This window comes from Caloenas nicobarica, chromosome 13 (genome assembly GCF_036013445.1).
Source record: "Caloenas nicobarica isolate bCalNic1 chromosome 13, bCalNic1.hap1, whole genome shotgun sequence".
In the NCBI taxonomy this organism is placed as follows: Eukaryota; Metazoa; Chordata; class Aves; order Columbiformes; family Columbidae; genus Caloenas; species Caloenas nicobarica.
In genome coordinates this window covers 12146105-12158130 of record NC_088257.1, presented here as the reverse complement: position 1 = coordinate 12158130, position 12026 = coordinate 12146105, and the positions used below count along the sequence as shown (strand labels likewise).

The 12026-nt window shown below is 43.2% G+C and overlaps 1 protein-coding gene across 1 annotated transcript; it reads right to left on the bottom strand.

Moving 5' to 3' along the window:
* Nucleotides 1–7975: 7975 nt before the first annotated feature.
* PTTG1 (PTTG1 regulator of sister chromatid separation, securin) lies at nt 7976–11982 on the bottom strand. The gene is made up of 6 exons (XM_065644346.1): nt 11888–11982; nt 10991–11093; nt 10500–10678; nt 9505–9595; nt 8485–8634; nt 7976–8108 (listed from the first exon to the last, which is right to left on the bottom strand). Exons 2-6 carry the CDS (start codon nt 11070–11072, stop codon nt 8005–8007), a joined length of 606 nt encoding a protein of 201 aa, XP_065500418.1. The 5' UTR covers nt 11073–11093; nt 11888–11982; the 3' UTR covers nt 7976–8004.
* Nucleotides 11983–12026: the final 44 nt, after the last annotated feature.

Sequence of the window (12026 nt, the reverse complement as noted above, 5' to 3'; positions counted from 1 at the left end):
GAGTCATAGAGACTTTGCAGAACCTGCACTGGAACAACACACAAAGAAAATATTCCTGTTGGGGAAACAGTTCTGCCGAAAGCTGATATCCCCTGATGGGGACATCCCGGCGCAGAGGGCGTTTGTGCTTGCTGAGCTCTGCCACGCGCCGCAGCCCGTCCCTTTCACCATTTTATCACTGCTCCGCAGAAGTGCTTGGTGCTGCACGGAGCCAGCAGGGACCCGCTCACCACAGGGACTTCTCACACCTGCCCAAGCTGCCTCAGAAGGAAGGCCGGCCACGTTATTCACCCCACGGGCTGGAGACCCGCGTGTTGCTCTGGAGAGCAGTAAGGGCCTGCAGGGCCCCGCGGTTGGGATTTCCCTGCAACAGTCCCAGGGACACCCCTCGCTGCAGGGACAGGCACATGTTTGTTTTGTATCTCTGTGGATAGCTGGGAATTTACCAGAGAAGGAAGAACAGGATGACTTGCACCTCATGTCCCAGGAACGCTGTTTGCTCTCCCCTGCGCCCCCGCTGAGGCCCAGCTCATCTCCTGAGGCCCGTGCTCAAACTGTGCCTGGGAAAAAACACTGTGGGGAATGTGAACGTTTCCAGGGATTTTTGCTCAAACCCATTAATATCCAGTATCCCAGCCAGCTATCTGCCGAAGATTAACAGCAGCGTCTTGCACGTCCAAAGAAATTCGAGCAGCAGCAGCAAGAACAGTGACAGAGAAATATTAAAAGGCACCCTCCTTTGTTGCACAGCAATCACACTGTCACGATTCACAAGAAAATATGTTTGGTTTTTCAAGAAAGGGTCAATCTCTGCCCTCTGGGAAGACGAGGGTCTATAATTCAGGATCAAGGGCAATTCTTATTGGGATCCAGGTCACACACAGAGACTGCCATGGCCATAGAAAGAAATGGCGATGGGAAACACAGGGAAGCACTGCCAAGAGCAGGCAAAGCACATGGAGTAGAATCGGACCACAAGCCGTAAGGCAGAGACTCTGGCCCTGCCCTGTCTCAGCGCCGGCCCCTGCGCTGCAGCTGCATCCTGCAGTGGGCAACGGGGGGAAACGCACCAGGAAAGTGTCACCTCCCACCAGCAACAGCTCAGCTACGCTCAGAGCCTTTGTGCAGCAGTTGGGGTCTTGAGACGTGCCAATTTCACTGCTTTGTGAAGAAGAGGCCACGATCAGAGGCAGGATTCCCAAAGCGGTGCTAGAGCACAATCCAGGAGAATTCAAAGTCCCGCACAAGTGCAAGATACCTCACAAGTACAGACAATGCCAAGAGCAAAAGAAACACCCTGTACCCATGTTGCTGCTGGTGCAGCCACCCAGAGCCACCCGCCCCATCACCACCACAGCCCCCCAGCTTCATGTGGCACCAGGGACCCTCAGCCAGGAGCTGCGCTGAGCTGCCAGGGGCTCCTCCAGCACTCGCAGTTACAGTGGGGCAGAAAGTCTGGACCGTGCAGGCTCCACAGCAAGGGAGAAGAACCAGAGGACCATGGTGTGCAAGCTGCGAGGCTGAACAGGCCTAGAACGAGGCAAAAGGGAGCTCAGACATGTCCACATAAGCTGTAATTACCCCCTTCTGACTGCAGCCCTTTTAAAATTTCTAGCTCTTTTTACTCAGCGCTTTCTGGAAGTTTTGCTCATGGAAACTTTGTCTGAGTTAAGAAAGAGCAGAAGACACAGGATCTGGTCTCTAGAAAACACCAGAGCAGATCACACAGGATTGTTGAGCACCCATGTGAAGGTAAGGCTCAGCCAAGGCTGCAGTGCTGTAAAAGGCTGGATTTACAGCATGCACCCCAAGGGTCATTTTTAGTTATGCTGGTGATTTACCTCTGGACTGCTGTGCAGAGGAAATGAGGTCAAATTCACTTTCAGAGCTGCCCCAACTATGCTGCTTTTTTTTTCCTGCGGGACCTTTTGTCAAGTTGGAAATATACTCTTGCCACAAAGAAAGGCTGTCTGACAGTTCAGCTCCAAAAGACATTTTTATTAATGAGGCTCAGGGTTAATGGTGAAAATGAAACCAAGTGCATATACATAAAGCCAAACCACATACCTGAATGTAAAAGGTTGTTTTCCAAATGTTTAAATAGCTCAAAAAACAGCTGTTTGTCAGGGATTTTCTACAGGACTTGGCTTCCTGAGGAAAATATTCAGCCCCAAAATACCACAGTTATGAGCTGAAGCATGAGGGTCATCTAAACTGGGCACTGCTGCCAGAACATGCCTCAGTGGATGGCAAGGTGATAAAGGTTTTTCTTAGGTTAGAAATCAGTGTTTTCTGGGACATTCTGTTGGCCATTTTAAAAGCTATGAGGCTGGCTGTGCTGGTTTTGGCCAGGATAGAGTTAATTTTCTTCACAGTATTTAGTATGGGGCTGTGTTTTGGATTTGTGCTGAAAACACTGTTGATAATATAGAGATGTTCTCCTTATTGCTGAGCAGCGCTTACATAGCATCGAGGCCTTTTCAGCTTATCACATCACCCCGCTGATGTGGGGGAGCAAGCAAGCGGCTTTGTGGTGCTTGATTGCTGGCTGGAGTTAAACCACAACAGTCCTTTTTGGTGCCCAGTGTGGGGCTCAGAGGGTTTGAGATAACAGGTTTGATGGCAATGTGCTAGATCAAATTTATAGCTGTTATTGCTGTTAATCACAGGCTCATGTACATGCCTTGGGGCTTGCTTTACTGTATACTAGAGTCTAGTGCCTGTCAGTGGCTGTTTTTTGTTTTCGCTGCTTGCTGTGTTGCTTAGCATCTCACTCCGCTCTGCCTGGGAGCGTTTTATAAGAGCAATAGGCACCTGGGCTGGCAGATGGCCAGTACAGCAGCAATGTCCTGGGCAGGCCCTAACTCCCTTGATTAATAGGAAGGGGAATCACTTCTACTGAAGCCTGTAGCAACTCACTTCAACTGGCTCTGTGATACAGAAGGGCTTATGAGATGCTTTTACCCAGTGGCTACAGATTTTGAGCAGAAGTGCTCAAAGGAAGCCCAGCCTGAGCCACTGAAGACCAACATCTGAAGGCCTCCAAAGGCTCCACCTTCCATACAGCTTATGGAAATAATTCAGATAGCACACAAAAAAACCCCCGCAACACATTCTATATCTAGAGCTAGAAGTATGCCTTCAGGTCCATGAACCTCCCTCCAACTTCATTAACTGGGAGATATTCCCTCACTTGTTAGAAAACACATAACACCCACTCCAGTAAGTTGTTTGCACGCTCCTTTTTCATCCAGACATTCTTCATAATCTGACTGCAAGAAAAAAAAACACATTAGGACCATTTTATAACTTTTCCCTCTAGTTTCCTAGGTTATTCAAGCACAACAGGCTCACCATGCTTTTAGCTTCTCCCAAATTGCCATTAAAAGTAAATTTGTCATTTATGCTTTTCTTACATGCTTTGCAAAAGCTCTATGCAAAAAATACATGCTTGCACAGATCCCAAAACACCTGTTAAATATATATTGTGTACATAAACCTCATTATAGACATATTGATCTAATCAGTGCCTGTGTCTCTTGGAGCACAGCAAGTACAACTTTGGGGCTAGTTAGAGGGACATTATTGTAGAGGGACATACAGTACTTCACTAACACTAATAAAACTACAGTGAAACTAAGTTACAAGATCCATGGCTTTGCTGACCCTAGAGAGACCAGTTGCCTCCAGGCTTCGTTTCTGTTCTTTTTAAAGAACAAAAGATAAAAACACCCTTGGCTGATACGCTATTCCCTGTAGTCAACAGGGTAAGGACACACTGAATTCCTTAGCCCTGACTCTTATCCTCCATTTTACACTAACGAAGCAATGAAACCCATCACAGACACGTGCACTGTTCATGATGCACCACAGGCAAACACCATCATAGCGCACCTGTCAGGCTGCAGGAGTGAGAAGCCACAATACATGCTGTTACCATAGTGCCACCCGCTGCCAGAACATTAAATAGGATGAATTATTTGATGTGCATTGAAGTAGTTTTACTCAGCCTGCTAAGAGATTTTCATATGAATCTCCAAGTTCTCCTTACAGAAATTCAGGTAAGGATTTAAAGTGATTCTTGCAGCCAGAACGCTGACAAAGAAGATGCTTTGAGTGATAACTAAAAAGGTACCTGCTCCATGTACTTGGTTATGACCCAGATTTCCCAATCATGGTACATGGTTACACTGGCTTATTAAGGCTCATTCAAACTGAGAACAAGCCACCAGGTGAGCATTTGTTTTCACCACAAACACATCTAAAATCCCAAATATCTCAGATCTTTGCAGGAAGCATAAACTGATCAAGCAAGTAAACCAAAACATTACAGTTTTAAATAGGACTTCTGTTGTACAGGGTAGTGTTCAGACACCATTTTGAACTCAAGTTGCATCTACTCCTGATGATACTTATAAAAAGCTGTGTATGTTCTACTAACATTAAAACAGTTAAGGTAGTTGATTTTTCAGTCACCAGTAGAAGTCAGTGTTAACACCTGACTGAAATGGCATGAAACAGTGACAAATTCCCAGCCACCAGGCTCCCCACACCTCAGGAAGCCAGGGCTTTGCAGGCTGACACTGGCTGGTTTTGCAGCTCTGAGGCTAAAAAAGTTTTTCTGCTTTTGTGACTGTGATCTCCTCAAGTCACTGCAGGCAGGAATCTCAATCCAGAGATCAAGCCTCAGAGGTCTGTTCTCCTGCAAGTCACAGGAACAGGCATTTCCCTTTAGCCCCAGCCAGCTGAGCTGAAAAGTCCATGAAACAGGGAAAATAAAAGCCAGCTGAAACAAATGAATCTTTCTGATGAAGGTTTACAAAGTAAAGCTTTGTAAAAGCAAAATCTTGGGCTTGAATTAACCAGAAATCCCAATGAGCACAAAAAGCCTCAGATGAGATACACTACTATAAGAAAAATACTCCCAGTCACCTAAAATTGTGAGAATTAACATCTAACCAAAATTGCAGTTAACTTCATCTGCTATAGATACTTTTTAACTCTGGGTTTTGTCAAGGATATATCTGAAATTGGACATTAGCATTTATTTATTTTTAATCTTTTAAGCCAAAAGGATCCTGGCCAACCTTTCAAAAAGCTAATCATTCTTTAAAACACTAAATATAATTAGCTGTAGTGGTAGTATAAAGAAAACTGATTTTTGCATTGTCTCACTGAATACAGGTTTATATCCCATACACAAGATTCCTAGCAACACTCCTGTTTTGGCTCAGAGATGGGCTACGTGATAAAATGTAGCCTTCTCATCTCAACTATTTACAGATAAAAATCTCGAAAACCTTGCTTGCTTTTTACTCCAATCTAAATTTGAATGGCTTGTGCTGCTTGCCAGCAGCTACAAGATACTATTTGTAGAAAATCAGGTGAAACGAAAAAAAAAATCCTACAGAAAATATTCCTCTGCACCAAAAATACCCTTTCATAATTTTACAGAAGAAACTTGGGAGTGGGTGAAGGAAACGACAAAACCTATAGCTGTTTCTTTTTCCCTAGACTTTGAAAGGATTTAATGACTTAAGATTACACTAGTATGAATTCATTTAATGTATTCTAGCATTATTACCTTATGTTCTACACCACGGCAGCACTCATTCTCATACAGACAGACCAGCAATATTCCCATTCACACTGTGCTTTCTGCACCCCCATTCCACCGTCCCCACAAGTAACAAGTTTTTAGACTTCAAGGCCAAAGTCTATCAGTACCAAGAGCTCTATCTGAATCACTTATTTATCACCTTTACAAACATTATACAAATGCTCATCCATTTTGGTATGAAATCCTATCACTAGCAAGCAGGTTTTAAGTGTTTTGACATGTGTGCCTGCATACAAACATGTGGATATGGCACAAAAAACTTAATTGCAGAGGTTCAAATAATAGATCTAGGTGCTTGATCATAATTAATATTTTAAATGAACAAAAAAGGATTATTTTTACCAGGCTAAACTTCCTTAACACATACAAAGCACTATAGCCTCCCTCCAGACAAGCTGGCTGTTTGAACATACAAAAAGCAAAACCCACATTATGCTGATTTAGTGCCACATCCTTATGCTACCTCAGACCATTTATCTGGTGTTTTGCATACCAGTATTTATTTTTTACCTGTGTGGTTGCAGAAGTAGCCACACGATGGCACTGTAACCAGTTTCAGTGCCTTAGTTGCAGGCATTTTTCTGTAAAATTGCTCTTGGACTGTTTTCTCCCAGCTCCTTTGAACTGGTAAATGCAAAAAGTCAGAGAAGATACATTTTGTCACTGTCTTTTTAGTTACTGTGGCTCAGCTCCTGTGGCTAGTAGACTATACCCATCAAACTTCGATCTCAGCTGAGATGGACAAGTTAAAGAGTCAAAAACTATTAAAATGCAATTAAGGATCAGCCAAAACCTGAAATCTCCATACAGAACTCCCTTAATTGTATTTTTTCTGCTTAGTTTGATATTCCTCTGAATTATTTGAAGTTTCAAACCAAAGATAAAGTGGAGATAAAGCGAAGACCAGCGATTGTATAACTCATTACAATTTAGCACTTTGGCTGATGCTTTGACAAGTTTGAGGAAGAAACAGAATGAATGTCCATTTTCACTTCATCACATCTGATAATTCAGAAGCAGATTTTAGTCCTAGCAGATTGAAGGCAGAATTTGCAACAGGACAATTCCCAAAATGCCCATTTACCTCCTGATTGTAAAAAGCACTAAGGAAAATGAAACATCTTGAGGCAACATCCAAAATTAGAAACAGTGAAAATGGGTATTCTCTGCCCATTAAGGATTTCCTTCCTTATGCCAGCACAGCAGAGCAAATACATTCCCTTCAGCACCTGCAAACCAGACAACCTGTTAGAAAACACAGGGGCTGCTTTGCTGCTTATGTTTTTAGGTTTCCTAGACAGCATGAAAGGCATATGGTTACACATTCGCATCCCATTTCCACATGCAGTCCGGTTGCAGTCATGGTCCGCTTCCAAGCAGAGCTGTGGGATGCAGCACTGACCCACACCAAGTTCACCCCCACTCCTTAAGCTAGAGCATTTTCAGCTTTAATCAACTCTTAATCATTAAAACATTTGTTACCTCAGACACTAGTGTGCAAGCTAAAGAGCTGGTCTTCCCACTGCTTTGGTTATGTAGTGGCACAGTGTACTAATGGTAAATCTGGCATGGCAATTCCTCCTGTTCAGAACTCAAGAGCATCGTGGAAGGACAGAAGGGCCTTCTGCCTCAGCAGCTGACCAGAAGAGACACAGCATTGTGACTCATGTTGAGGATGAGCTAAAAGCTGAAGGCAGCTCAGGCTGCTGTAATCTGACTAGATCGGAGTCCTGCCCAGGAACTATAAAAGCAGTTTAAGTGCAGACTGACCACCTCTACAACTGACTTGTCATATGTGACGAAGAACTGGAGATGAGGACATTACAACACAAAGATTATTGAACCCATGTGCTTCTAATTTGAAGAATGAGGTTCCACCAGCCTTTCCTCACAGAGCACAGAGAGTACCCAGCACCCAGAGCCATGTGATGCAGTGATAAAAGAAACCTACAGCTGCATACAAATCCAATGTATACCATCTTGGACAACCACTCCAAAGAGCAAACAAGTTAAAGAAAGGAAAAACACCATAAGAGTACTAGCTTTAGTACTTAATTTACACTACATGTACAGACTAGTTCTACATCCTTGCATGTTTAATGGATAAAGAATAAAGTTATACAGGCAGTGTGGTCAGAAGGGCCTCTTAACCTATCATGAGCACACAGTCTAGTCAGCAGGTACTAAGTCCTGAATATGGGTCACAGTGAATTATAGTCTTGCTTAGAAGCTTATCCAGGCTCTGCTTTAATTGCTTGTCAAATAGCCCCCTTCTCAAACCACTTTTACTACCTACATCTTGGGTCTACTGAAAATAGACAAGTCCAATATTGTACAGATTAGGTTAGCCTTTATTAAAATACAGAACTACATGAAATTTGAACTCAATTAGTGCCTGTAAAGAAGGTTCCAGGGTCATAACTGGGTGGCATGTCAATAATGATCTCATCCAGGGTAGCAAGGAAGTCAGCAGTTGCTTGTAGCAGGTCTGGAAGTTAGAAATAGAGCAAATCAGTTTCTCAAGAAACCTGGAATTCATACTCTAATAAGCTAGCTCCCAGGGGATTAGCATAAGTCTCTTGAATGACTAAGAAATATTGTTTGATTGCATAAGCCAATCTCACCTAACTGATTAGTTATCAATGCACTGTGATTGCCCAGCAACATCACTTTGAGACTACTACCTGTGCTACCAATGTTGGCCAGTTAAATTCAGCTTGACTATACACCAAAAGCTGTTTGATACTAGCGCACTATTGTGATAGTTAGGACAGTGGCAGTTCACTACTGCAGCCAACCAGCTTCCCTCCCAAACCACTGATGAGCACTGCACATACTGAAACTCTCACCAAGTTTCCACTTACTAGACTCCTGTGAAAACTCTTCAGTCTTCACAGGTGAAGGAACCATGTTTACATATTTGTCATATGTCCTTTCAAATATCATGAGGGGAACACCACGCAGGTTGATATTGCTTAGTTTGTACTCTTCAGGAAGATCATAACTCTCAAAGTCTGTTTGAGAAATAAACACTAAGTTAGTAACCATGTATGGTAGCAGTAGTCTGGGAAGCTGCAAATTCTTCTAGATTAAATGAAGTGGGAGCAGGTCCAAACCAACACAATCCAGCAGTCCCTTCTTATGGGGTATTTGCAGTTACACCTTAGCTGTCCCTAAAATCCCATACGCTAACACCAAAAGACTAGTCTAGTGCTAATATAAAACAAGAGCTTTTAGTAATTTCTTTCACTACACTAAGTCAACTTCATCAAGCACAGCATATACATTTCACTAACACTGAAGTAGTCTTTGGTACAGTAGTTTTTGCACACTCCCACATGAACTGGGTGGTTTAAAGACATGCTTTGAAGGACTATGATAGCACAGCCCATTGCAGATATTCTAAGAACAGCTTTAGAAGTTTCATCTTAGCTATTTTTTAATTTTTTTATATTTTTATACATATATTTTAGCTATTTTATAGCTATTATATTCTACAGCAGCAGGAATCTCTTCAGTTACAAGTTACTATCTTGGCATGTACTCCTGAGTACCACTTAAGTATTCCTTTGAATACTGGTCTAGTAGTTGCCACTTAACAAATTAAGATGCTATAGTGTGGTTATTTGGAACTAGTTTCCTGACACCACAATAATGGACTCAAACTACTACATATCTAGAACACAGCTACTGCAGCTAGAAATATTTAAACAAGAATGAGATGGTATTTCAGAAGTAGCAAGCACCCTTCTATTTAAGAAAGGACTCTTGCAAAACACAGTGTTAGCTTGTTTGCCACAATAGCTTGGCCAGAGTCTTGCAACAACATCAACACTTATGAAAATGAACAGCCAGGCTTTCATAATTACACCAATAGTTCTTACCTTGAGGATCAAAAGGAAACATATTCTCTATTTCTGGCCACTCTTCTTCAGCCATTGCACAGCTTTCTAATCCAGCAGACTTTTCAGCAATCTTAAAAAGAGAAAGTCACATTACTCGAGCTACTGTAGTTTCCCATTGTAGAGGTTTTCCCATGCTATACAGGTCTACAGACAAGAACATTGCCATACAGTCCTCAGTTATGACTAAATTCCAATACCTTTAACACATATAAGCTGGAGACAGGCAAATGTTTCAGTTGAGTTTATGTAGTACAGTACTATATATGGTGGCAATAAGTCACTGTACAAAAACATTTAGGCTCATAATATGAAACTCCTGATACTTAACACATGAACAAGCCATTAACTCAAACTGTCTTCTCTAGAGCCACATCTTTGCCATTAGGTATCCCCTAAGTTGTTGTACTCCCTGTGCCCATGTAGGTGTACTGGCTTTGGCTAGGAGAGAGTTATTTTTCTTTTTAGTAGCTCATACGATGCTCTGTTTTAGATTCATGATGAAAACAGTGTTGATAACACCCAGCTGGTTTAGCTGTTGTAGAGCAGTGCTTACACAGCATCAAGCCCTTTTCTGCTTCTCACAATCCCACCAGTGAGTAGGCTGGGGGTGCACAAGTTGGGAGGTGGAACAGCTAGGACAGCTGACTCCAAATGACCAAACAAATATTCCACACATATAACATTCATGCTCAGCAACGAAAACTGGTGGTGAAGTTTGCCAGGGTTGCCATTGCTCATGGACCAGCAAGGCATCAGTCAGCTACTGGTGGGAAATCGGTTCTGGTTTTTGAGATTATTAAATTGTCTTAATCTCAATCCATGAGCTCTCATTTTACTCTTCTAATTCTCTCCCCATCCCACTGCAGCAGGAGCAAGCCAGCAGCTGTGTGGTGCTCAGCTGCCTGCCAGGATTAAGCCGCAACACTAGGTAAACCATGCATTTTTCCATCCCTGTGGAAGTGTGTTGTACTCACTTTGTTTGCAGTGCAAGCCTGATTTTTCTGTCTTATCTTTTCCATGTTGGTCATGACTCCTTCAGTTCCATTCACATTTCCAAGAGCCTTTCTGACAGAGTGAGATGTGGCTGGAGAAGTACCAATTGTTTTTTTAGGAAGTGGAGTGTTAACTTGTGTTCCTTCAGAAAAGACTTTTGCTGGGGAATGGAGAAAAAAAAAAAGCAAACTTTAGCACCATATCAACTCTAAAGCTTGCTTCAGTAAGTACATGGACTAGAAAACCGGTTGTCGTAAAAATCATTATTCATCATTTATAACACATGAGCATAAGCCCCATCTACAATACAAGCAGAGTTATTTTCATTTTTATAGTAATTGATAAGCTTAGCAGAATTGGTTAGATAAGTAGATATAAGAATAGAAAACTACTACTGTTCAAAATAGTGACTAACAAAACAATTTATGCACTTCACTCAGTCCACCAGTGGCTTAGGGCAGCATATACACACAAGATACTGAAGGGAGTCTTCGCTGATTCTTGGTAACACCAACTTCACCGTTTTCCTGATCAGTAAAGATAAGCGTTGCCATCTTCTGGTTGATGAGATGACTCTGGAAAGCCCATATGGGAAAAAGATGAAATCATTCCTGGCATTTCTCCCACCATAGAAAACTTCTTAAACAAACCACATTGAAGACAACATAGCTGCTATGTGTTTATCCCCAGAAGAAGGGGTTAGAAGAACAAACACATACTTCACACTATTTCATGGTAGTTTAGCCACAGACCTTTATGCTTAAAGGCATTATTAGTGCATGTGGTAGGCTCATAGCCCCAGAGGAGCTTGTAGGAGTTTGGGAAAGTAACAAGCACTAGCAACACTGCACAGAGAGCGCCAATGCCTTCAGTTTGCTTTGTCACTCCTTTGTAGTGTTTGACTGTTTCCTCAGCACATCTCCCAGCTTAGCAATCTAGTCCTTAGCCCACCCTATAGCACTTGAACAGCCAAGAGTAATGCCAGCTACTAGCAGACACATCTCTTCACCAGAGAAAGAAGCCATCTGAGGACACCCTGTACAAACAGATCACTGGTTTTTCCAGCCCCACGGGACACAAGAGGTCAGAGCACTCACTCCCTGGCACTGCTCGGAGCAGCCAGGCAGCTCCCAGCTGGGCTGACCACTGCCAGCACATAGGGACTCCTCATTCCATAAGGATCTGCAGAAAAGGCCTCTTTTAATTGGTATAGCTCGAAGTCAAAAGCTTAAATACAAGGTCAAAGCAAGACTTACAGCCACAGATCCCAACACTCCCCTTGTTTAACCCCCGTCCCGGTCACAGCTCCAGAGGGACTCGCCTGCACTCGGGGGAGACCCCGGCCTAACCCTCCCAGCCGAGGGCTCACCTCAAGGGCCACCGGCAGCTCCGAGCGCTAAGGCAGGACAGCAACACGCACAGAGCAGAGGGCTCGGTTCGGTCCGTCCCAGGTCACGCCAAGCCGCAGCACACACACCCCGCAGGAATAGCCGTGCCCCGCCGCTGGC

Excerpts from the sequence above, each read along its gene's own strand:
- PTTG1 (XM_065644346.1), bottom strand. The coding sequence starts at position 11,072 with ATGGCAACGCTTATCTTTACTGATCAGGAAAACGGTGAAGTTGGTGTT. Across the intron at positions 9,596-10,499 it reads AGGCTTGCACTGCAAACAAA|ATTGCTGAAAAGTCTGCTGG; the intron begins GTGAGTACAACA and ends TCTCTTTTTAAG. Across the intron at positions 8,635-9,504 it reads GTTTCCTTTTGATCCTCAAG|ACTTTGAGAGTTATGATCTT; the intron begins GTAAGAACTATT and ends TTTCTCAAACAG.